This window comes from Prosopis cineraria, unplaced genomic scaffold (assembly GCF_029017545.1).
Source record: "Prosopis cineraria cultivar Desert tree isolate PC_DT_omini unplaced genomic scaffold, ASM2901754v1 PC1, whole genome shotgun sequence".
Classification (NCBI taxonomy): domain Eukaryota; kingdom Viridiplantae; phylum Streptophyta; class Magnoliopsida; order Fabales; family Fabaceae; genus Prosopis; species Prosopis cineraria.
In genome coordinates, this window is record NW_026555332.1 from 38,053,275 (window position 1) to 38,080,079 (window position 26,805).

General features: G+C 33.8%; 1 protein-coding gene across 2 annotated transcripts; it reads left to right on the top strand.

Moving 5' to 3' along the window:
• Positions 1-956: 956 nt before the first annotated feature.
• LOC129303365 (uncharacterized) lies at positions 957-26,585 on the top strand. 2 transcript variants are annotated; one of them, XM_054942645.1, is made up of 43 exons: positions 957-1,219; positions 4,047-4,122; positions 5,187-5,267; positions 5,357-5,441; positions 5,585-5,663; positions 5,753-5,807; positions 5,949-5,997; positions 6,261-6,398; positions 6,917-6,995; positions 8,092-8,170; positions 8,276-8,322; positions 8,460-8,654; positions 9,918-9,993; positions 11,140-11,220; positions 11,296-11,376; positions 15,389-15,465; positions 15,549-15,603; positions 15,694-15,742; positions 15,935-16,072; positions 16,856-16,937; positions 17,054-17,132; positions 17,326-17,372; positions 18,301-18,512; positions 18,746-18,833; positions 19,299-19,418; positions 19,516-19,634; positions 19,722-19,794; positions 19,874-19,993; positions 20,891-20,959; positions 21,044-21,214; positions 21,304-21,351; positions 21,521-21,662; positions 21,857-21,954; positions 22,498-22,642; positions 22,768-22,856; positions 22,942-23,052; positions 23,329-23,403; positions 24,169-24,234; positions 24,364-24,552; positions 24,638-24,748; positions 25,190-25,270; positions 25,418-25,614; positions 26,360-26,585. In XM_054942645.1, the coding sequence occupies exons 1-42, from the start codon at positions 1,118-1,120 to the stop codon at positions 25,595-25,597; spliced, it is 4,137 nt and encodes a 1,378-aa protein (XP_054798620.1). In that variant the 5' UTR covers positions 957-1,117; the 3' UTR covers positions 25,598-25,614; positions 26,360-26,585. The 2 variants fall into 2 exon arrangements, with proteins under 2 accessions (XP_054798620.1, XP_054798629.1); XM_054942654.1 differs by having other exon boundaries at positions 958-1,219; positions 5,357-5,437; positions 5,587-5,663.
• The last annotated feature ends 220 nt before the right edge of the window (positions 26,586-26,805 follow it).

The window sequence follows — 26,805 nt, forward strand, 5'->3', positions numbered from 1 at the left end:
CTCACCCTGTACTATATAGCAAACTCTGATTTTTTTTAATATAAGATCAAGTTAAAGTAATTAATTTTTATTTTACTTCTTATTTGTATATTCTAATTAAAATTTCTAAACAATAATTTATTATAGTTATTAATAGTAAAGAAAGATAAAATTACAAACTTGCATATTTTTTTAATAAATTTAAAAATATAATTATTATTTTTGAATAAGAGTAAAATTGGCTAAATTTTGTCGGCCAAGATATTTTTTGGGCTAGCTGGCTAAGAGGCAGAGGGCCAAGAACATTAAAAATGAGCATTATGATCATCATTGAGCCATAAAAGCAAAAAATTGACGACTCGGATTATTATGGATGATGCCGTTCGAAAACCAAAAACCTTAGAGTGGGTAATTCAGACGAGCCAGATATATTTAAATCGAACTCAATTTAAATTAATTTATTTAAATTGAATTTAAAACATTCCATCATTTTAAAAAATTTAATAATCAAACTCTACCCTAATTTTTTTGACTGAGTTTCGACTGGTCTGTCGGATTTAATCAAAATGATCAACTAACTATATATATATTAAAGTTAAAAATTTCAACAATCTAACTTATTTGAATTGAGCTATATATAAAGTTAAAAATTTCAACAATCTAACTTATTTGAATTGAGCTCAATTCAGAGTGAGTTATTTAAATTAAACTTAAAATATTTTTTTTAATTTATATAGTCAAATTTCAATTCATTTTAATTTTTTTAAGAGATTTGAGTTCGCTCAAATTATCTGCTCTAAAAAAACAAGGATTATTATGGATGACACAGAAACGAGTCAGGCCCGCCGTAATTAATAAGCCGAGAGCAACGGTTACTTCGCCGCTCCTTCCTTTCGTTAACCCAATCGCAAAATCTTCTCAGGCCGGACCTCAAAAAAAAAAAAAAAAAAAACCCGTATTCTTCGCCACCTTCTTCATTTTGCATTTAATTAATTAATAATTAATTTGATTGAGGAAATTTTCATTTTTGTCTATATATTCAGTTAGCACCCTCGTTCAGCCTTAAATTAGCCTTCGGCAGTCTCTCAGTCTCAGATTCGATTGCCATTTTCCAAATCGCAGCTTCGAGGTCCTCGCTATGGCGTCTCAGAAACTCATCGGCTTCGTCGGATTAGACGAATTAAGCTTGGAGGTGGCATCGTCGCTGGTCCGTCATGGCTACAGTGTTCAAGCTTTCGAGGTATCTTTCTCTCTGAATCAGAATATTTTACTTTTTATTTCTGGATGAAAATGAGAAAGCAAAAGCAAAAAGATTTGCGGCACAGTTTCTTTTTTCCGGATTCTTTCTTCTTCTTTTCTCTCTGGTTGAATATAGTCGCACTGCTGATTATCATCCATAAACAATATAACTTTCAATCTGGAAGTCTCGAGCTCTGCGTAATTAGTGACCCAGCATGACATCCAGTTATTCCAAGGACTAATTTCATAAATTGTGAAATGAAAGAGGTACATTATTAATAAAATGATCAATTCATCATTTTAATTTATTTATATATGTACACAAGTCACAAGCATATGTTTGCCTGAAATTTTGACCAAAAAACAATATGTTTGCCTAAAATTCATCCGTTCAGTTGATTATTTTTCATGGTCAGCAAACGAACGTCACCGTGTGATCCGGGAGCCAGCGGTGAGTACGGCCACGTCAGCTTTGTTCTTATCTGAGTTTTTATTTATTTTGGTCTGACATCTTTGCGTTTATTAAATAGTATTTTGTATCACGGATCTTTTTTTTTTTTTTGGCCAAGGAATTTTTTTCTTAATTATTTGGGATGAGGGTTTCAATGAGTTATGTTTTGAAATGGTCAAATTATGCGGAGTAGCTAAGCTAAAGGAAAAGTACGTTGTCTCCACATCACCTAAAATGCTTTGATTTGGTATGATTTGGCTGGGACAAAACCCTTATTATTTTTGCCCCCTTTTCCCTTGCCATCTTATTCCCTTTTTGACCATTATATTAGTAGTTGTGCTATTTATATTTAATTTTTATAAAATTATTATTGAAATGTTGAATCATAAAAAATTAAAAATTAAATTTAAACTGTTAAAATTTGATTTGAATTATTTAAAGATGTAAAAAAATTTAAAAAATATTTTATAAACATTAAATCGGAACCATTTTAATATAGTGATTATAAAAGAAAGAAGATGGATGGGGAAAATCAAATGAAGTTTGGCAAATCAAAATATCCAAGTGGAGAACTAGTGATTTCTATTGATACAACTTGGTTAATTTCATTCTAGACAAGTGCAATGTATATTACAAGGAAAAAAAATTGCTACAAATAACAGTCGTGACCTTTAATGGATAGATTTTAGTATAAAACTATGATATTGATTAAACTAAATTATAGCCACCGATCTGTCCGTACTAAAATGAAAATGGCTTAATTTTTTTTAAAACTCAAATAGAAAACTGCCTACCAGCTACAAGACAGGCACCTGTGACCTATATCATATTTATATTAATTAAAAAGTAATAAATTACATGTTTCAGTTGCAATGGGAAGGAATACGTACGCACACGTAGACATATCATAATATATACGTAATGCATCAAGGTAACGGCCGGGGTAGTAATCTCCGGATGACAACATCCTGACTTATGTTCAAGTATATAACTCAGAAAGGGTCACAGTCACAGATGATGCATGTAATTATTTTTTCCTGGCCAGAAATGCATGTAAAAATTAACTAGCCGGAAATCCAATATCTGAAACTAGAGTATTATTAGAATATAAAAGAAGTTTCATATATAAAGATTAAAAGATAGATTATAAATGTATGAGCTTGAGAAGTATATAATCAAATAACTTAAACTATTTTAATAGAGTGTAATATCTTTAGGCATATTTAATACGAGAAATCTAACATTGTAATATGAGTCATTCGATTGGGGGCCCCAAAAGAGACACAGACAGAGACACAAAGAGTGAAAGAGAGAGAGAGAGAGATTAAAGAATGAAAGATAAAAAAAAGAGATTAAAAAAAGAGAGAGAGAGAAGAAATTGAATAGATTTGAGATCTCTGAAATTAAAAAAAGTACAATCCCAAGCAAAAAGAAGAAGAAGAAGAAAAAAAAAGGAGGGAAAAAGTAGTGAAGAGAATATTAGAAAATAAAAAAGTCCCACATCTAAAAATTGAAGGATGGATTGTAATTATAAATATATGAGTTTAGAAAGTATTTAACCAAATAACTTAAACTATGAAAATATTTTGGTGGAATATATTATTCTTAAGCATACTTAATATAAGCAATCTAATAAGTAAGAGGACTTTTTTTTTTTGGGATATTACTAGGACTTGATTTTTACCATAATAAGAAAGTACTAGTATTTGATATCACAAAATTGTGGATTTATTGTGCAAATTCCTTCTTGTTTATTAATTAATGTTTACGGTTCTTATTAAAACTGTGAACACTCGTGCAACATGTTATGTTTTAGAACATATTTTTAAGCTTATAAATTCAAACTATGATAATTAATTATATCAGAAGCAATTATCTCTTGTTGCTAATATCACATTTGAAATAATTTCAAATGGTCTTTAAATATGCCATGATCAGTAGCTTGTGTGGACAATTTCTAGTGACCCACAACATATGGTCTCTTGGCAGAGTGCTGTTAAGCTTGTAGTTCTCAAGGGTACAAATAAAGTATTAGTACCTTAACGATGAGAAGATATTAGAATGTGATCATACAAAATCACACATGTATTGTTTTGCGACAAAAAAAAAAATTGTTTAGGCTTGAGACAATGACCAGCTAACTTGATCACAACACGATCATGAATTCTTTATCTTTGTAACTGGAAAGGACCTTGTGCATTGCACTGGGATCAATAAACAGGGTAAGAAAACAGATTTATGAGAAATCAGTAAAGAAATGGTGACTTGTATTTATATATATGATAACGTTTTTCAATTTGTGTCTGCTACCTCTATTCTTAGAACTATTAGCTAATCTGTGTTTACAAATACTTTGTTAAACTAATTTTTTTGATAGACAAGCGATTCCAAGATTAGTGAACTTTTGAAGTTCGGGGGAATTAGATGTTCAAGCCCAAAGGATGCAGCGAGAGGTAAATAACATTTCAGACGTATGGTGGTTACATTGTATGGTAGCATTTGCTATTGTTGGTTGCAGCAACAAATTTAAATTTCATTCACCATACATTTGAAATACGATTTCTTGTAATAGATTCTGGATAAGATTGTTTAATACTGTGAATCTTTCCTTTGAATTTTTCTAATGTATGATATACTTGTTTGTTATTGATCTAGCCACTGTCCTTCTTATCAAGTCAACTCTGTATGTTCTTAAAATACAAACTTCTTCTGGGTGAAGCAAACCGCTTATTTATGAGATTTTCATTTCCTACGGTATCATTTTTGGCTCATTGATAGTAGGCGCTGTGAGTGACGACATCACAACCTATTCTCACCGAAATTACTGGCAATACACTTGAAGTTTTGGCGTTCTGATTAACGCCGCATCAGGGGCCATCATTTTGGTTTTACTTATTTTTCCTAGGCGTCTTTGTGGGTGGTTGTTTTTAGTGGACACTTTCTTTGATAAAACATCTCTTGTACTAAATCTTGCGTAATTTTTCCAAGGCATAAAAATGAGTGTGCTTTATGCATGTCATGTGCAGCAACAAAAGCTGAAATCTAAAGGCATGGACCAGTTAAGGAATCATACTAAGATCCTTTTAAACAACTTGGTCGTCAAGTTTTGTTGCACCACAAAGCTAATGGAGGTTTAGTATTTCATTATTTATTTTTCTCATGCATTAAAAGTGTAGAAATTTAACTGGGTGGGTTTGCAACTGATGTCAAATCTCCAAGTTGTCAGCATATAACATTTGCTCAAATTGAGCATTTCAGATGTATGGGGTGTGCTTCACCATATTTCCAATTAGTTGTAGTTGAGCATTTCATCCTTTTACTTGAGTTTTCAGCCAGTTAATATCTTGGCAATAGATATTCTTTTTGATTAATTATCTATGTTGCTATTACTTTCTAGCAAAATATATGTATTTTGTATCTGTTTTCTGTGTTACAAGATTAAACTGTAAATTTAAATAGATTCCACGGTTGTCTTACGATCTTCGCTAATTCATCTGTTTCTCTTCCTCACTTTCAGATGTGGCTGCTTTAGTTGTCCTAATATCTCATGTGGATCAAGCTAGTGATCTATTTTTTGGAAATGAGGGTGCTTTGAAAGGTCTCTTTTTGAGCTGTTTGGCCTTATATTTTTATATATTTCCTAGCATCTTGGTTTAGATATGGAATTTTTATTTTCTGCACTTGCAGGTTTAGACAAGGACGCAATTGTTATTCTTCATTCAACCATATCCCCATCGCTTGTTCATCAACTAGAGAAGGATCTTGCAGGTAAAGATACATGCTTTTGCCTTCAAAATGCTGGATTCTTAGTAAATTGTGGGATGGTGCTTCTTGACATTTTTAAAAGTTGTCAACTTATCATGCAATGTTTTCATACTAATGAATTGAATAGTGTTAATGGTTTGTTGTTCCTGCAGAAATTCAAGGGGTAACTTATATTGTTGATGCATATATCTCTCGTGGGAGGTCTGAGGCTTCAGATGGAAAAGTCATTGTATGTTCATTTGTTACTATCACTTAATTTTACCTTGCTTATTTCTGGTGGGCTAGTCTATCTTTTGTTGACTACTTAAGACTATGCAGATTACCTCATCCGGAAAATCAGATTCCATCAAAAGAGCACAGCCTATTCTTTCAGGTACTCATCATGAGATATTCTTTATATATATATATATATATATATTATAGAACTTTGTGTATGTTTGTGTTCGTGTGTTAAACATTCGAGCTTTAATTCTAGAATTTTATTTTTAATTTACTGGTTTATTTCTTCTGACAGCAATGTGTGAAAAGCTTTTCACTTTTGTGGGTGAAGTTGGTGGTGGCAGGTTTATTTCCTTCGTGCTCTTGCTAAAACATACATTTACCATTAGTGCCCCCCCTTTCTAAAAAAAAATTTACTTTTTAACAGATCCTTGAAGTTTTTTCCAAGCACTGTTAAACTTTACACTAGATAATTAATTTATAAAATAATTTAAAGTTACGTTTACAGGTTTATACAACCTATCAGAATTGGAAAAAAAATATGTTATTGAATGTTGCATTTTGTTTGGGTTTCACAATGAAATTTTACTGTTCCTTTCCATTGCAGTAAAGTTAAATTAGTTGTTGAGCTGCTTGAGGGCATTCATTTAAATGCTTCAGTGGAGGCTCTCTGTCTTGGTGTCAAAGCTGGAATTCATCCATGGATAATATATGATATCATTTCCAATGCTGCTGGAAACTCATGGTACGTGTTTGTTAATAAAATTTAGCCAAGAGGACCCTTGCTTAGTACTTATGATCTACACTCTAGGATGCTTATCTCGTTGAAGGCTACTTGGTCGTTGGGCACTTGACTTCACACATCATAAAAATCCTTAACTATAACTTATCTATTCCCTGACGTAACTTATATACTTCTTATAAATTATTCAAATTTCTAATAAACTTTACAAGATTTTTATGATCTGTGAAGTCAAATGGTCAATATATAAGTTACGTCAGGGAATATATGAGTTCCTAGTTAAGCATTTTTCGCCCCTTCTCTGTGTTCATTATGGAATCTGACTCAATTTCTTCTTCTCCAAAAAAAGGTTGAACTTATGATTCATGTTAATCTCTTGTGATCTGTGAACACTAAAATTTTTGCTCATGCAATACTGAATAATTAGATCAAAATGTGACATTTGCGTTCCTTGTACATTTTTGCTCATTGAATTGCTCCCCCTCATTTTGGGTGAGGGGATAATTTAATTTATCCTGTAGGGTATTCAAGAACAATGTTCCCCAATTGTTAAAGGGCGAGATCAAACATCATATTCTGGGTGCTTTTGTTAAAGAAGTGGTAAGATCTATAGACACGAGAAGCAATTAAATTATATATGGCCCATTTTCTGGGCTATCTATTTGTCATGTTAATACATCACTGTTGTCAGGTATGATATTGTTGATAACAGAATGATTTTACATAAAACTTTTGTTGCAACTTTAGTTGTGCTTTTCCAGCTGTTGTCAATCAATATATCTGATGGAATAAGGGATTATGGATAATTAAATTATTTTATTTTTGTTCTATTAAAATTATTATTTTAATCTTAATTTATAATTTAGATTATCTTTTAAAGGATAGATTTCCTTTATTTGAGAATAAGGTATATATATCTTCTTATCCCACGTAGGATTTAGTTATTTTGATCAATTGAGTAAAGTTTGATTATTTTTCAGTCTCTCCCTTAATTTCTCTCTAATCTCTCCCTCCTTCTTCTCTCTCCACCTTCCCCTCCTCTATGTTATATCAATATCCATATATGATGTAAAATCTACACGAAGCTGGACTATGTAAACTATGGACGGTGATGCACGCCTTAGATTCAGTGCAGGGCATGGGGCCCATAATGGTTAGCTTATGAGGATGAAAACTTTAAAGAGAAACTATCCTTTGAAATGATTTTTGCTGATTAAAATTCTGTTTTCCTTGAGTTTGTGGATGATAAAGGTTTAAAAATGTGAACAAGATAATATTTGAAATTTAATCATCATTATATTTTAAGCTGAAAGGTTTGCGGAAATAAATCATTACATCTTTTTTCCTCTCGGGTTTACATATATGAATAGTCCTTTTAAGCATAGAGCAATTTAAGATTGCATTAACATAATACAAGCTCTTTTTTTAAGTTAATGTCTTGAGATCAGAAGTTAAATAGCTGATCCTCAACTTGAAGATTTGTTAGTTTTTTTAATTAAAAATGATATATGATTCAGCATTAATTGTTTAACTAGAATTTGAGATTTTTTTTTGGGTTGAAAAAGGGTGCTAATATTATGCCATAACTTGATTTTAAATTTGACATTCTATCTGGTTGTTGGCACTGTTCGTGAATATTGTTCTAGTTGTTCTTTTAAAACAATCCTTGATAGCAGTTGAATTTTCTGTCTTCAAGGAAATCATTTTAGATATGGCCAAGTCACTTACTTTCCCACTTCCACTTTTGGCTGCTTCGCATCAACAACTTATCCTTGGTATGGAAATTCAATAGATTAAGCAACAATTGTTCTCTCTGTAATTGTCTAGTTTCTGAAAGCTACCTGATTGCTACTCACAACCTAGCAAATTTCTTTTGTCAGGGCTTTCTCACATAAGCGGAGATGATGAACTTGCAGCACTAATGGAGGTTAAATTCCAGAAATTCTGTTTCAGTGATTTTAATGAATTGAGAGAAATTTTTCTTTTCTTCTATTTGCAGTCTTCTTAGAAACACTGCGATACTACTTTCTTAATGTCTTGTTTTTTCCTTATTTTTCTTGATAGATTTGGGGAAAAGTTTATGGAGTGAATATTACGGGTGCAGCAAATGCAGATGTATATAGTCCTGAACAACTGGCAGCTCAATTTACTGCTAGTTCAAAGAGTGGGAGGCGGGTTGGTTTTATTGGACTTGGAGCAATGGGATTTGGCATGGCAACTCATTTGCTGAATTCAAACTTCTGCGTTGTTGGTTATGATGTAATTCCTCTTTTTAAATTCATAATACTAATTGCATTAATCAACTGGTATTCTTCTTGGTAGATGGACATATTGATTAGCCTCTCCAATAGTTTAAAACTGTGCCCGCATGAGTTTTCATTGGAAGCTGGAAAATCAAGAGTCAGGTTCTTTAAGATGCAATTGGAAACTTTTTCCTTGAGTTAACTTGGGGTTTGTCTTAATGATATATAATTCATAAGGATCTGAGTGAAAATAGCATGGCCCCTTCATTTTCTTAAAATGTTGATGCTTACACATGAAGTGGCCAAATGATGTGAATTATCTTTTCATATTAGGAGCTTATGATGTTGACAGGCATGATCCAAAGGTAATTGGATCACCCTTAACTAAAGTTGGACATAAAAAAGTAAGCCATAGCATTGCGTATATATAATTGAACAATTCTTCTGGAAGTAAGCCTATTAAACATTTCAGGAAATGTTGTATGGACAGTGCTATATATATAATTGAACAATTCTTTTGGGCCAAGATGCCATTGCATTGCGTCACTAAAGAAAGTTCATTCTTTTCCTGTGCTGTTTAATAGGAATTCGTGCATGTGTTTCTAAATCTTCATCTTTATGTTTGTTATTATAGTTTGTGTGGTGGCTAGGCTATAATAAGTGTATTGACTAGTAGACTGAGTTTTGTAGTTTTAATTTTGGTGTTTTATTTAACTTAACTTACGACTATGAATAGTCACCAAAGGAAAATGATTAAATTTGTGATCCTGTGCTTACCTCTCTCTCTTCTATCCCTTTATAGATCTCAACATTTTATCAAAGTCTCTGTTAGGCAAGTTTCACGATAGGGTTGTATCAGAAACCATAGCTCTTTGGTCTCTGCGGTCTGAGCAAAACTGCTCTGCTTTTTCTAAATGTTTCCTTTAATATTTTGAACATGATGATATGTTGTGTGTGTTTTTTGGAACCTTTGTGACCAATAAAGTATGTGATCCCATACACGCGTCTCTATTTTTTTGGCAACCACCTGTCTACTTTTTCCCTTTTCTGACATTACCAATGTTTATTTACTGCTGTCGTGTAATGTATTTGTCTAGTTAAATGCATACCCAAATGTTTTCATATTTCCTTAAAAAGATATATTTTCTACAAAGATTTGTATGTTTGTATGTGGTCTAAAATATGGATGTTTAAGTAAATATCAGGGTATTGGTTGTGCCTATGGTATTGAATAAATATTAATACCACTGTCATTTTCTTTTTTATGTGTATATTCTAGGTATACAAACCAACTCTCACTCGATTTGCAAATGCTGGTGGTTTAATTGGAAATTCTCCTGCAGAAGTGAGTAAAGGTAAATAGTTGCATACTTCTAGACCTGCAAATACAAGATGATACACTACAATAATGCTATATTTATATTCATTAACACATGCAACTTGTTTCTGCGGGGAGGTCTTTCCCTGGTGGGAGATGTAAAGGCTTGTAATTCCAGTTATGGTACTAGGAAATGGCTTCCCAGGATAGCACATCGACTAGAGAAGGAAATTCTTCTCTTCATCATCAATGAACGTTCATTTGCTACTCTTTCGAATCAAACTGCTGTTTAATACTATTGGTAAATCATAAATAAATTGCAAAGTTTGTGATTGACTCGGTTTGAGAGATTCTTGATTGCTTTTTCATGTAGATGATGATTGTAGTAATAGTAATTTGAATGACTAAATGAACGTGTTGTGTAAATCATAACAATTGATGAGGTTTTTTCTGATTTGTGATTGCTGGTACCAACGTTGGTCATTCAGCTAATATGAAACTTAATTCAAATTATATGAGGAAATTTATTGATAGCTTCAATAATCAATCATAACTGCTGATGTTGCAATTGGAAGTAGGCTGATGAATCAGCCAGTCATTTCATTTGTCTTTTTCAGCCGTAAGGGCATTGTGGCAGTCTGCATTCTCTTTCTATTCTCTTGGCTGGTGTGGGTTTAAAATAGGTATAGTTTCAATGAGAGTTGATACCGGGATATTTCAATACTTAATTTGATATCTGGAAATTTTCAGCCTCAAGAATAAAAAAAATGTTCTTTTGGAGTAAAAGAGCATCTTGTACATTTTTATGTTCTAGGGTGTCTTCTTGTATTTTTTCAGTGTACAAATTATTTAAATTGATATTTGCACTTATTCCTTAATGTGGTTTGTGAGCTTTCTGCATTGCAAAGAACTAAAAAAACAGACTTGTAATGCTATATTACAAATTAGCTAACCACTTTGTCATGGGGTTCTTGATACCGTGCCGAAGATAGTGTCAATGCAAAAGCTTAATCTTTTAAGTGAAGTCCATGTATAGTTTGATTCTACAACAACAACAAAAAGAACCTAATCCTACTAGATGGGTCAGCTTGGAATGCTATATTTTTTATGCAAGTAAAATTGTGAGATTCTTATAAACACAAAATCTCAAGCACATGTCACGTGTGGTCCTATTTGTCTACAGATGTTGATGTACTTATAATCATGGTCACAAATGAAGCTCAAGCAGAGAATGCTTTATATGGAGAAAATGGCGCAGTTTCAGGTAAACATAAGCATCTCTGTTTCCCATTTTATGAAACTTCCAACTGTATTGACCCTCCTTTGCTGAATTCTGCAGTCCTTCCATCAGGAGCATGTGTTATTCTTTCTTCCACTGTTTCTCCTGCATACGTGAGCCAACTTGAGAACCGATTGCATTGTATGTTGCTCTTCCAGTGAGATACTTATCTAGTCCTTGTTATGCAAACTGATTTCTTTTTTTTTTTTGGGGTGAATATATGCAATGCAAAGATAATTTCAGGCTTGTCAATTTAATAAAACTTATTCTATCAATGTTTTGTTAGTCCTTTTTCCTTGTTCTAAGCATTTCTTTAAGTTGTATTATTGATTTATTTTCACTTTGTTTGATTTAGGAGGATATTTGATGTATATTTTCTTTCTCTTTCATGTAACCTGCCTTATACATATAAAGATTATATCACCGGTTACTGCAAATCAGACATTCCTCCTTTGTAAACATGTCTTTCTACACTTGTGTCTTGTATTTATATCTTTCCATGGCTTTATGTTCAAGGTTAACGGTGCAGACCATTAAGTTCAGTGCGACACATTAATGTCACGGCCTTGGAACTTCTCTATCCTTAAACCGTGCTGACTTTAGTGTGATCAACTTCTTGATCTTTACTAAATTAGCCGAACCCCCAGTATGCAGGCAAAGGAACTAGGAAACTCAAATATAAGAGAGAAGAGAGCTTGGATGAGAGAACTTGAAAGCCTTATTGAAATGTTTATTTGGCTTGTCTTGCTTGTTCTTTCAAATGAGAGGTATGGCGGGGTATTTATAAGCCTCCCCGTTCTTTCAGAACATTCCCACCTCCTTAATGAACGGTGGAGATCAATCTAATCTTATGGTTTACATTCATCCTTTAGAGGGTTTTATAAAAATATCTACAATAGATATTTAGATATTTACAAAGATATTTTTAGATTAATCTTTAAGATATGTTTGGAATGTTCTAGAATATCCTAATATATTCTAGACATCTCTACATTTCTCTCTAAATTTCTAGAACCTTCTAGAAACTTATAGATTTCTCCAGGTATTTCTAGATGCTTCTAAAACATATAGTAGATTCTTCTTGAACGTCTTGGACTCTCCTGGAAATCTCTGCATCATCCTAGATGTCTCCAAAAGCACCGTAATCTCATGGTTTCTTCTCTTTTTGAACAGAGGTTGTGACATTAAGCTCCAAAAGAAAATTAGATCTCCTACATAAAATTTACTACACCCAAAGAGGAGATTGATGATAATATCAATTTGAATTTACGTAGTCCTTATTTTATTTATGATGGGACTTGGGAGATTTTGGCTGTAAAGAGAAGTGTGGTGCTTCTAACAGTAACAGTAACGCAATATGTATTTGATAAAACAACAACAACAAGCCTTTATCCCACTAGGTGGGGTCGGCTACATGGATTGCAAGACGTTATTGTGCTCTATCATTTATCAAACTTTTAGGAATATTATTAATTAAGAGATCGCGTTCAACAACTTTCAAGAGTGTTCTCTTAGGCCTTCCTCTACCTCTCTTAATCGGACTCAAAGTTATATGTTCCACTCTTCTCACTGGTGCCTCCCTTGGTCTTCTTTGTACATGCCCAAACCATTTCAACCGATTTTTTACCATTTTTTCCTCAATAGGTGCCACCCTCACTTTTTCGCGTACGTGCTCATTTCGAATTTTATCTTTACGTGTATGTCCGCACATTCATCGTAACATTCTTATCTCTGCTACTCCAACTTTATGCTCTTGCTGTCCCGTTAGAGCCCAACATTCACTACTATGTAACATTGCTGGTCTGATAGCAGTGCGATAAAACTTTCCTTTAAGTTTATTAGGCACCTTATGGTCGCAAATAACTCCTTTAGCTTTTCTCCAATTAAACCACCTAGCTTGAATTTTATGTGAAATATCTCCACTGATTTCGCCATCATTTTGAATAATGGCTCCCAAATATCTAAACTTTTCCGCTTGAGGTATAATTTGATCTCCCAATTTTACTTCTAAATTATTGTCGAATAGTCCTTTACTAAATTTACAATATAAATATTCCGTCTTACTTCTACTCAAACGAAAACCTTTCGACTCCAATGTCCTCCTTCATAACTCAAGTTTGCAATTAACCTCTTCTCTTGTCTCTGTTATAAGAATTATATCATCCGTGAAGAGCATACATTTCGGAATTTCCCCTTGAATATGTTCCGTCAAAACATTTAAGATCAAGTTGAACAAATAAGAACTCAGAGATGATCCTTGATGTGGTCCAATTTCTATAGTTAGTACAATTCTGAATATCTCCTTTATTTTTATAAATAGGGATTAATGTACTTCTCCTTCACTCATCAGGCATTTTCTTGGACTGTAAAATCACATTAAATAACTTAGTTAACTATCTCACCCCTTCTTCACCTAAATATTTCCACACTTCGATAGATATACAATCAAGTTCGTTGGCTCTATCATTTGCCATTTTCTTAAGAGTTTCCTTTACCTCCTTATCACGTATTATTCAATAGAATGACAAATTTTGTTCTCCTTCACCAGTTACTAAATCCTCCAAGTTACTAGATGAACCTTCTCTATCATTGAAAAGTTTAGAAAAGTAAGTCTCCCATCTATTTTTAATTTCATCATCTGTAACTAAAATTCTTCCCTCTTCATCCTTAATCCACCTTACCTGTTTTAGATCTCTTGATTTTCTTTCCCTACTCTTGGCAATCTTATAAATATCTCGCTCTCCTTCCTTCGTCTCAAGGCTCTTATAAAATTCTTCAAAAGCTTTAGAACGAGCTTCACCCACAGGTCTCTTAGTTTCCTTTTTAGCCATACGGTACCTCTCCCAATTTTCCTCATTGTTACACAAATGTATGGCTTTAAAACAGTTCTTCTTATACTTGATTTTGTCCTGTACACTATTATTCCACCACCAAGACTCCTTATCTCTCGGACCAGAACCTTTCGATTCTCCCAAAACTACTTTTGCAACCTCCCGTATCTTTTTAGCCATATCCTCCCATATGATGTTAGCACTTCCCTGAGATTCCTAAATTCCTTTATCCAAAAGATTTCGCTTGAAAATATTTTGCTTCTCACCTTTTAATTGCCACCACCTAATCCTTGGTGCTACTACTTGTCGACGTTTTTGGATTTTACTCATAATACACACATCAAAAACTAAGACCCTATGTTGTGTCGTTACAGCATCTCTGGGAATCACCTTACAATTTTTACAAAGTCTTCTATCTGTGTTCCAAACCAAAAGAAAATCAATCTGTGACCTTGAGGCTCCACTTTTGTAAGTGATGAGATGTTCATCTCTCTTCTTGAAATAAGTGTTGGCAATCTTAAAATCATACACCAATGAGAAATCAAAAAGAGTTTGTCCTTCATTGTTTAGCCGCGTGCACTTATCTATAATGATGCCTACTCCATTGCGTGCACTTACTTTTCCTGTATACCAAAGTTTGAAACCTTGAATATCCTTAGCTTCTTCTCCACGCCATTTTGTTTCTTGCAGGCAAAGAATATTGATTTTCCTTTGAATCATAACCCCTACAACCTCTACAGATTTACAATTCAATGTCCCAACATTCCAAGTACCAAATCTAATTTTGCTCTCATGGACTAACTTCTTTAGCTGCGTGCATCCAGAATGATGTGATAGCCCTTGCTCATTTAACACTACATCCGAGCGCCGATGCAGCGGCTCTAACTCACTTATCACTGTACTCGAGCCATGCAGCGCGTTACTTACAGACAACGACCTAGCATTAACATTATAACGTCTATTGTCCATGTTCATGATAGATTCAACAAAATTTTACATTGGCTGTTGATGGCCTAACACAACCCTCCTCTTTTACTCGGGCTTGGGACCGGCTATAAACATAGGCGGAGTTAACGCAATATGTATTTGATATAAGTTATTAATTTCTCATAATCTAGGATGAGTAAAAATTAAAAATTGTAGTTATTGTGAAATTGCGACATCAATCATGTTTATTTTTGTGACACTCAAGCATAACAGTATTTTCCTCAGCTTCAGTTCTACTTTTCATTTCATTCCTTGTTTTTTCTTACTTCCACAGCGTTCTATTGTTCCTTTGTTTATAATGTGGTTATGTAAAAGTTGAAATGAAAACATCACAGATGAAGGTAAGGATTTGAAGTTGGTAGATGCCCCTGTCTCTGGTGGTGTGAAGAGGGCCTCAAATGGAACTCTTACGGTGGGAAATACATCCTTGTCTATAGGGAAAATTGCTTCTTAGGTTTTGTTGAGTAAATTATTGAGTTCATGTATGTATCACAGATAATGGCTTCAGGGACAGATGAAGCTCTTACAAGTGCTGGATTAGTCTTAGCAGGTAATGATTGCTTGGCCTAGAAATGAATATATAGTCTTGCGAGAAATTTCAGACATAACTTAATATTTAACTCAAGTTTTCTGTAATCAGCATTAAGTGAGAAGCTTTATGTTATCAAGGGTGGATGTGGCTCTGGAAGGTAATTTTGATTTTTACAAGTCAATCTCTTTGCCTGAATGATTGTTATCAGTTAACACATCTCTCTATATGCATGAAACAATCAATGGACATAAATTCTGATTGGAGGTGCTAGAGGATTGAAATGCATATTTGAAATTTGTACAAATGGAGATATATATAATAAAGTTATTGTAGTATATTTTGTTTTCAGTGGTATAAAGATGGTCAACCAATTGCTTGCCGGCGTACATATAGCATCAGCTGCTGAGGCAATGGCATTTGGAGCTCGATTGGGTCTAAATACAAGATTGTTGTTTGATTTTATCACAAGTAGTGGGGGAACATCCTGGTATGTGTCATTATTTGCCATAAACTATTTCCCCTCCCCCCTCATACCTTCAATAGGCCTAAAAATAAAATGTGCTTCTAGTTTTTAGATATTTAATCCTTAACAACTTTTTCTTCATGCCTTGTAGTTTTCCAAAAATGTTTAATCTTTTGTTGTAAAGAGGGGTAGAGGAAAGCCAAAGAGTGGTAGAAAATGGTAAAGAATCATTTGAAATGACTTGGACATGTATAGAGAAAATCGTGAGAGGCATCAGTGAGAAGAGTGGAATGAATAATTTTGAGCCCTGTAAAGAGGGGTAGAGGAAAGCCAAAAAGAATACTTATGAAAGTTGTTGACTGAGATTTCTTAGTTAACAACATTTCTAAAAGCTTTGTAAATGATAAAGCATAATGGCGTAGTGCAATTCATGTAGCCAATCCTATCTAGTAGGATAAGGCTTCTTGTTGTTGTTGTTTAATCTTTTGTTCTGCTTAAGGTGTTATGTCAACTGGTTTGTCAATTTTGGTACTAAATGCTAGATTTTCTTTCAGAAACAAACCATATAATAAGATTTTGTGTTATAGACTAATTCAAATTTGAGTCAGGCTAGGACTCATTTGAGAGAATTTCTCCTAAAAAGTGTTTTTCCTTTCACATCAACATAAATTTTATTTTCTATATGATAGATTTTAGCTATTTATATATCATGAGAAATATGGCTTATGGATTCCTTAGATTGTTGTTGTTCATATAGGATTTGATACAAACCTCATTGCTAATCATTAGTGGTGTTTGACATTGCAGGATGTTTGAAAATCGTGTCCCACACATGCTAGATAATGATTACACACCCTATTCAGCACTTAATATCTTTGTGAAGGACCTGGTTAGAGATAGAATGAATCCATCCTTGCACTATATTTAGCTGTAGTGGGTAACACTTTACAGGACATCAACATACCAAAGTAATAATACATATATATATTTTTTTTATCTATACAGGGCATTGTCACACGTGAAGCATCTTCTTTGAAAGTTCCGCTTCATTTATCATCGGCTGCTCACCAGCTGTATTTGTCAGGTGCTGTGTATTACTTTCAGTCTTTTGTGACGCGTGGTCCTTTTTTTCCCCTCTTTTTCTTAAACTTACAATTCTCCAAGTCTACAGCTTTGCATGAATAGTGAAAAAATGTCATCTTCTTTTTCCTAATAAAACTGCTTTACTGATAAAAAACATATTTAATGCTTGCATAAACTTGGAAGCTATGCTGCAGGTTCTGCTGCTGGTTGGGGTCGGCAAGATGATGCTGGCATAGTTAAGGTATGAGCAAGTTACGTCAGTCATGAGAAGACTCTAAAGTTCAGTTCTTCAAGTATTAAACTAGCAGTATAGCAAAGTCTGAGATTTTCCTTCTCAACATCCCCATGGACTTTATTTTTTTATTATGGTTATAAAACTAGAAGTTCTGCATTTGATATATTTACTGCTCAATTATCCATTTTGTTTTCCTGTAATTGACCATGGTACGTCTTATGATGATATTTCCAGGAGTTTTACTGGATGTCAATTGGACACTTTAATTAGTAAGAGATTGTCCAAATTAAGAATATAATGCTAGAAGCTTGAATTGTTAATGAAAATTCAACTAGCATGTAATGGTAAAACATATTTACCCGAGGTCAATATGTTATGTGGGTTCTTAGAGTTTCATCAATATGTTAATTATTTGGTTTTACTGTTGCATTTGGTTGATAGAAGTCAACTTAAATATTACACTTACTATGTTATTTTAATCTGCATTTTCCTTATATATTACAGCTGCTTAGAAAGCTATTATCTTCTAGAGCAAGATTCTTCATTGGGTTTTCGAAGCCATAGTTGTCTTTTAACTCTTCTATTTTTCTTTTTATATTTTCTTGTTTCCATCCTTGGGTCTTAGTGGTCAATTTCTTTCTTTATCGTTTTGCCTCTCCAGTGCCTTCTCTCTATAACGCTTTAGTTGTTCAAGAACAAAGATTAGTTCCTGGTCTTGAAACAATAGTGAATGCTAAGGAAAATTTCCTATGCTATTCATTCAAGTTTAATTTCCAATGAATCTTATGATCCTGAAATTACAATATAATATTTTGTCCCTATTTCCAATCTTCTCTGCAAAAAATATATGCATGAGATCCAAGTTTACTCAATCCACAGCAATTCAGGGAACTTTGTCACTGGACTTCATTAGGGCTTTCTGGACTTTTATCAGGTTTATGAGACTTTAACGGGTGTTAAAGTTGAAGGAAAACTTTCTGCGCTTAAAAAGGAAGCTGTTCTGCAATCTCTTCCTTCTGAATGGCCACATGATCCTCTTCTTGATATACAAAAGCTAAATGAAAGCAATTCAAAGACTTTGGTTGTTCTGGATGATGATCCTACAGGAACACAAACTGTACATGATATTGAAGTACTGACAGAATGGTAAGTGTCTTTGTTGTCTGTCTTTCATCATATATAATTAATTGACAGAGTCGATGCTACTCTTAATATTATCTCTTACAATACCAATCACAATGGCAATTAATTGGTACTATTATCTAGTCACTCATCATTGAATATTACTTTCTGTCTGAGATTGAACTGACAATTTGATAGGAATATCTTTTACCAAAAGACAAATCTCAAACTACTCAATTGTTCATCTTTCTTTGCAGGAGCATTGAGTCACTGATTGAGCAGTTTAGAAAAAGTCCCAAATGCTTTTTCATTTTGACAAATTCAAGGTCACTGAGTTGGGAGAAGGTAAGAGCTGAACTTGAATAAAATTTTACAGTACAAATCCTGTGTAAAGTTACTCATGTTAACATAAATATAGGCAGAAACTCCCTCACAAGGTGTTTGAATTTTTGGAATTTACCCTTACTGCTGTCCCCACCAGGAGAAATTTATCCAATCTGCACCTGTATGTGGGGAATCCAGGGCAGGGATAAATGGATAATTATTATCCCTGATTATTTAAGTGTGCAGGGCTAATGTTCTTATATGACATGCTAGACTGCAAAAACATTTGGAAAAGTTATATTTACAGCAATTAAAATGTTGGTTAGTGCTGACCACGAAGGCACTCAAAAGTAACCTGGCCCCATCAGGGAACCTGATTTCTTAAATGATTTGGTCAACTTGAGTTCATTTTTTTCTTGGACATCTTTAATTTTCTTGGATATCGACTTCTATCAAGTTCTCTAGTATTTTTTTTATCCTTGACAGGCTTGTGCATTGATAAAAGATATATGCCGAAATCTAGATAGTGCAGCAAAATCTGTTCAGAACACTGATTACACAGTGGTTTTGAGGGGAGATTCAACTTTGCGAGGTCATTTTCCAGATGTAAGTTTAAGCTCAATAAGAAAGCTGTAATAAATGCTATAGATGTCATATGTTTCAAATTGAAGAGCAAACTGAGACTGTTTGGTCTTGATTGCAGGAAGCGGATGCTGTTGTTTCCGTGTTAGGTGAACTGGATGCATGGATCATTTGTCCCTTTTTCCTTCAAGGAGGCCGTTATACTATCGAAGACATTCATTATGTTGCAGATGCCGATATGTATGTGTTGCCATTTACTATTCAGTAATGAGAGATGTTGATTTTATTTTAAGATATAGCTATGCCTTCTCAACTTTTTATCTGCAGGCTTGTACCTGCAGGGGAAACAGAGTTTGCCAAGGATGCTGCCTTTGGCTATAAATCTTCAAACCTCCGTGAGGTAATATATTGTTACCTTTTTTACTTGATTCTTGGTTATTTTCTTTTCATATTATTGCTGAAAAGTTACTTGGGTGTAGTGGGTAGAGGAGAAAACAGTTGGACGAATACCAGCATTTACCGTTATATCTATCTCTATTCAACTTCTGAGGAAAGGAGGACCAGATGCAGTTTGTGAGTGTCTATGCAAGTTGCAGAAGGTATTGAAAATTACGGATACCTTGTTATTAATGAACTATAGTTTTTGAATGCACTAACTAAACGTAGTAAACCAGAGAGAGTGCCTCTCTGTTTTATATAATTTTCCAATTCAAAAGAAGTTGATATAAATAGGTGAATTGATTGAATTAGGAAAGCTTCAAATCAGCCTCTTAATTTCAGTCAATCCCAAGATTGTCAAAAAGAGAACTACTCTTACCTAATCTGTGTCACAAAAACAGGGACAAAAATTGACACAAATTATTAAACAAAGTTAAAATAAAGATTTGATGAACCAGTGGCCTTGAGGCCTAGATTTTTAAAGCGCAAGAGAATAAAGACAAGGGAGTGCAATGAGCTGGCCACAGAGAGGAGAAAGAGAGTTAGGAGCTGTGAGTGTCACTTTGGCTGTGAGTGTGTTTGTGCGATTGGAGAGGTTTATTAAGGGGGTCTGGAGGTAGGAATATTTTGGTTTTGTGAGGGAGAGGGCCTGGTCTCTTAAACACCATGCTGGGGTGGAGGAAGGATTCTTTCTTCATCATTGTCTTTTCTGTGTTTTAGTGTGTTTTTATTGTTAGTGAGCTTTGTGTGTGAGACTCCGCATTCCTGTCATTTTCAGAAGTTTATTTCCTGTGTGTCAGCTTATTTATGTTGTAAGTCTTTTTCTTATCACTGAAGAGGAGAGTATTTCAATATTGAATATAAAACCAGTGTCGGATATCTATCATTTTGGTTTTGGTTCCCAACAGCATTTCTTCATAATGCTTGGCACGTCTTCACTTGCACAAATGACTTTCAACACTAAAGTAAGAATAGAAAGGATAGTTCTATTTACTCCTGGTGATTTAGGATGAATTATTGACTATACTTTCTATGCACTTGTCTATTGTATGGTGCAGGGATCAACATGTATTGTTAATGCCGCTAGTGAAAGAGACATGGCTGTTTTTGCACTGGGAATGATCAAGGCAAAAGTTCATATCTATCATTCTTTTTCAGAATTTTTCTACAAATATACATGTTTTTATTGAAACATATTTTCTTCTTAACAGGCAGAATTGATGGGAAAACGCTTCTTGTGTCGCACTGCTGCTAGTTTTGTTTCTGCACACATTGGAATCATCCCTAAGGCTCCAATACTGCCTAGGGATCTAGGGATAAGTGGAGAAAGGAATGGTGGTTTGATAGTTGTGGGTTCTTATGTTCCAAAAACAACAAAACAGGTCAACAAAGCAAATATGGGAAGAATTATTGAATTTAATCTCCCTAGAATGTTCTTTTGCTCATTTTCATCATTTCTTGTAATCACCAGGTAGAAGAGCTTAAACTACGCTGCGGTCAGTTCTTAAGAAGCATTGAGGTGATCTGGATCCTAAATTTATCACTAATTGTTAGCTGCGGATCTGTCATGATTGAGAATCAAGATATCTGTTAAGGAATTAGTATGCCTTGTGCAAATAAATTTTTTTCTCAAAATTATATTTACTGTTGTAATTTGTAAGTATGTGAGAAAAGCTTCTTTGTAATAGGTATCAGTCGAAAAACTTGCCATGAGCTCTACTGAAGACAGGGAGGAGGAAATCAATAAAACAGCTGAATTGGCAGATGTATATCTGAAGGCTCAAAAAGACACTCTTATAATGACCAGTCGGAACCTTATAACTGGAAAAAGTCAGTCTTTGTCTGTTTTTCTTGGTCTTTTTTGTATTCATATCTTCCTTAGCTAATAGTCAGATAGTATTTATGGTAATGTCAACAAACAGTAGCTTAGCTTTGTTCCCCTTCTTTGATAGAACAGGATATGCATTATTGAAAAGTTTTAGGTTTTGTTATCTAAACTTCTTGATCTCTTTCATAATTTGCAGCTGCCTCCGAGAGTTTGGCAATCAATTTTAAAGTGAGTTCTGCTTTGGTGGAAATAGTGAAACGGATTACTGCCAAACCTCGGTATATACTTGCAAAGGTACTCTATGTTTAAATCACTTATTACACTGGCATTTTGATATAGAAGACATGACATTTCCTTTGTCTTATCATCCTTTCACCTATTTGAAAAGTAGGCCCTACTTTGTATGGAAATACAGTCAGCATTGAGTGGCATAAGTGGTCTTTTTATTGGGCTGATCTTCCCTTAGCTGTTAGCAACAATGTTATCTTCTTGTTGGTAATGCCCATCAGATGTTTGATTTCCCAGAGAATTGAGCATTGAGGTTTAGTAGTACAAGTCTATTGGTAGTCAAGCACAAGTTGATATCTGGCAGCATAAAAATGAAGGAAAACATGTTCTTATTCCTTTGATAATATTACTGTTTTTCAATATTCTTTATACAGATAAAAGATAACATTTAGAACTTGCTCATTATTTAACCTTCTCCTATTTGTCTCCGTACAAGTCACAATAATACAATCATGTATTCTGTTTGGCATTAAATCTGAAAGTGTGTCTGGGACTTTAAAAACTATGCCAAAATTCCCATCTAAACACTAATCATGGTACCTTTTCTAGGGAGGGATCACTTCTTCGGACCTGGCTACAAAAGCCCTTGGTGCAAGATGTGCCAAGATAGTTGGGCAAGCACTTGCTGGAATTCCCTTATGGCAATTAGGACCTGAAAGTAGACATCCTGGAGTCCCATACATTGTTTTCCCTGGTAATTGAGTATTGACTTTTCTTTCTATTTCAGGCTTACAGTTTCCAAACTAAATTTTAGTATATAATGCTTCTAAATATTGTATTTCATTTCTTTAATTACCAATGATATTCTGTCTATTGTAGGTAATGTTGGCGACAGCAGAGCATTGGCAGAAGTTGTGAAGTCTTGGACTCGTCCAATCAAACTTTCTTCAACAAAAGAACTTCTTATAGTAAGGACCACCTTATTCAAGCTTTGGAACTTAATCTCCTTGCATGTTGGTAGGTTCTAAATTTTTTTTTTTGCTGGGAGTTTAGAATGCGGAAAATGGTGGATATGCTGTTGGAGCATTTAACGTTTACAATTTGGAAGGAGTTCAGGCTGTTATCTCTGCAGCAGAGGAAGAACAAAGTCCTGCTATATTACAGGTTGGGAGCTCCTCATTTTAAAATATGATTAGCGTGTCCCCTTTTCTTATTTTGACCATTAGAGTTAAGTAAGAATATGTTTAAAGTTGCTAAGCTTCTTGCAAATTCAGTGATGGTTGTTTTCTATGTGTTTATCTTTGTTCTCACTTCTTATAGTAAGTGCATCTCTAGTAACTTTTCTTACTTTTGATATTTTTGAAATTATTTTAGTTTCTTATCACTCATCACAAAAACTTGGATGCTCTCTGAACTAGCACTGAATAAAATAACTTTCAGATCCATCCCGGTGCCTTGAAGCAAGGAGGACTTCCTTTGGTTTCTGGTTGCATTGCTGCTGCTGAGCAAGCAAGTGTAAGTGGCATTCCATTATTCAAAACAAATAGAAACATATAAAGAAAAGAAATGAGAAGTTCTTCGTAGCATTTGAAAAATATTGTTATTGCCATTAGTGAGGTTGCTGAAGTAAAGGAAACTAGTGGCATATCTTAAAACAAACGAAGGTAAATTGAAGGCAGCTATTCTCTTCTATTCTTGATTTGGTTCCTGAACTTCATAAGTATTCATTTTGACCTCAACAGTTTGAAAATTTTTTATGTGGTCCACCTCCGTAAATCTTCTAGTATGCCATCAACTTTGATTGCATCGCAAATTATGTGCCACCATGCTCACCCTAGCCACTTAATCTAGGTGACATCGTTTACCATGCTAGTGATTGAATTTCGCTCCATCTACCTAAAGTCGTTTTATTGACATAGATGATGCTTATTCAGAATGTTAAGATGACGAACAGTTGACTGCGTCAACAAAATTTAATCATTCTGGATTCTGGTGATTGTTTGATGATAGGGACCAACTTAAAAACTTTTAACCTTTAGGAAACCTTTTACTAACTATTGGGATCAGATTAAGCATCGAGTGACAATGGGTAAATTTATTTACTAACTATTGAACCAAATTTAATTATTTTGCCAGAACCAAATTTATTGTTAAACGTTCATTTTCTATGATATTGATAAATTCAAATACAATTGGGTGAAGAAGAATTGAATGGCATATACAAGTTCAGACAAGTGTAAGTTTGAGTAGTTACTAAATTTACTTTTATATATCTGTCAGGTTCCCATTACTGTGCACTTTGATCATGGAACTTCAAGGCAAGATCTTGTGGAAGCTCTTGAGCTGGTAATTATTCTTCTTTTAACATCTCATTTTACTACTGATGATTTATCATGAATCGATAGTTAGAAATTTCACTTTATTATCTTCATTTTGCTCTTAAAGTTGAACTCCATTTGTGAATGCAACGTGCAGGGATTCGACTCTGTAATGGTAGATGGGTCACATCTTTCCTTCGATGAAAATGTAGCATATACTAAATTTATATCATTCTTGGCCCACTCAAAAGATCTTTTGGTTGAAGCTGAGCTAGGAAGATTATCAGGGTCAGAAGATGATTTGACCGTTGAAGAATATGAAGCCAAACTTACAGATGCTGATAAGGTTGCTATCTACTTTATGATAGAAATTTCCTTTCTTATTTCCTTGATGTTACCAAATTCACTGCACCTGCTATCCTTCATATCAGGCACAAAAATTCATTGAGGAGACTGGCATAGATGCTTTGGCTGTATGTATTGGAAATGTACATGGAAAGTATCCTGCAAGCGGTCCAAATCTCAGATTTGATTTGCTCAAGGTGATGAGCTTTTTTTCATTCCAACTTTACATAAAGTTAGCATTGCAAATTCAATTTGTTAAACTGTATATAAATAGGCATAAGGTAGAAGCCATAGCTGAACTTTCAAGCAATGAATAAATTCAATTTGCAGCATAAGTTTAGATAAATAAATTTAAAATACATGGGATTGTGTGATTCCTTTGACTGATCCCATTTAGTTAGATGAAACAGTGAGGTAAGACGACGTTGTTGGTTCCACAGCATAAGTTTAAATGAATAAATTTAAAATTTAAAAGAGCACAACTATGTGCTTCATACCTCATAACTTGAATGGAAACAGGCAGGATTGTTTGAAATGTTCTTAAAAATTACTCTTAACATTTGTACCTGTTTTGTTCAACATGGCATTTGATTTTGGTTCTTTTCTGCTCCGTTATTCTGACACTCAACAATGTCAAGCAATTGCATGCTCTAAGCCTGAAGAAAGGAGTTTTTCTTGTTCTCCACGGTGCCTCCGGCTTGTCCCAAGGACTGGTCAAGGTACAGTTGCAATACTTCATTCTCAACCTTTCTTCAGGAAAATTTTTTTATGTTGCAGTTCTTGTCCACAAAAATATAGCTGCGTTGAGCTCAAGTAAGTTTTGCAGTTTATATAGCTAACATCACGAGCTTATTGAATTCTCACAGAAATGCATAGAGCTTGGCGTGAGGAAGTTCAACGTGAACACTGAAGTGAGAAAGGCATACATGGACTCCCTGAGCACTCCCCATAAAGATCTTGTCCATGTTATGGCATCTGCAAAGGAAGCCATGAAGGCTGTGGTTGCAGAGAAGATGCATCTGTTTGGTTCAGCAGGAAGAGCTTGATTCCTGCCATTTTACGAGTAAGGATTATCATGAATCTTGATTAAATGATACAATCTATAAGTAGGAATACAATTGCTTCATGATCAATGACTTCCTTCTTTGACACAATCACACAATGTGATGTTTTTTTTTTTTAATAATAATTTGGATTCTAACACTTCAGAAATTGCAGTGTGTCAAAATAAGTGAAAATGAATATGGCCTTCATTAACCAAGTGTGGTTTATCAAGCCTATTCACTTGTTAACGTAGCACTATCATGATTTCTTTTTTTTTTTAACCTTTTTCTTTTCTTTTCTTTTCTTTTGTTTTTTTTTTTTTGGGTGAAAAGCACGCTCATGATTTCTGACAGTAAACAAAGTTTTACTAAATTGAGGGTCATGTTTAAACTGTAAGCTCCCATTTGATTACTAGAAAGGAATGAAATAGAATGGATTAATAAAATCAAGACAAAAATGGACTAAATTACTCTTTTCTCATGATAAGTATGGTAAAACTCATTAATATATACTACAAATGTGAAAATCATTACATCATCCAAAAATCTCACGAATCATAACTTCTAACTTCATGTACTAAATTATCTCTCTTCCTTACTTATCTCCTTTGATCATCTTATTTTTATCTTTATTTTTTCAATTCAATTAATTCCATCTTATTTTAGTAAGCAAACATGACCTAAAGGAATTTATTTTTTCTTATATTTCAGTCTTCTCTATTATAGTACATATCCATAACTCAATCTTCGTTTGTCAATTTTCAGATAGGATGCACAAGTGAATCCTGGGATTGCTCAACGGGTTATATTTGACATTCTTTCTTCGTTATTCTGGATTTGCTTCCATACTTCATGCTCCGGAAATATTGGCTTGTTTGGGGAAAGAAGTGGCAGAAAATGTTGTAATTTGCTAGTGGCCCCTGTGGCTTTCTGCTGTTTAGGGATCTTCTGTTTATCTTATAATAAAATGTAACCCTAACACTGTTCACAATCACAAGTCATTTTAACTTTCCTAAATATTTTAAGTTAATAAATAAATTAATGATTTATTGTTGGGATCATACGGGGAATTGAACCAGTTAGAGGTCTAGTTTAATTGATCATATTCAAATCATGGTTTAATCGATTTTAATTAAAATTATAAAATTTAAAGATTATATATAAAAATAAAATATTTTAGATAATATTTAACATTAACTTTATCGTGCATG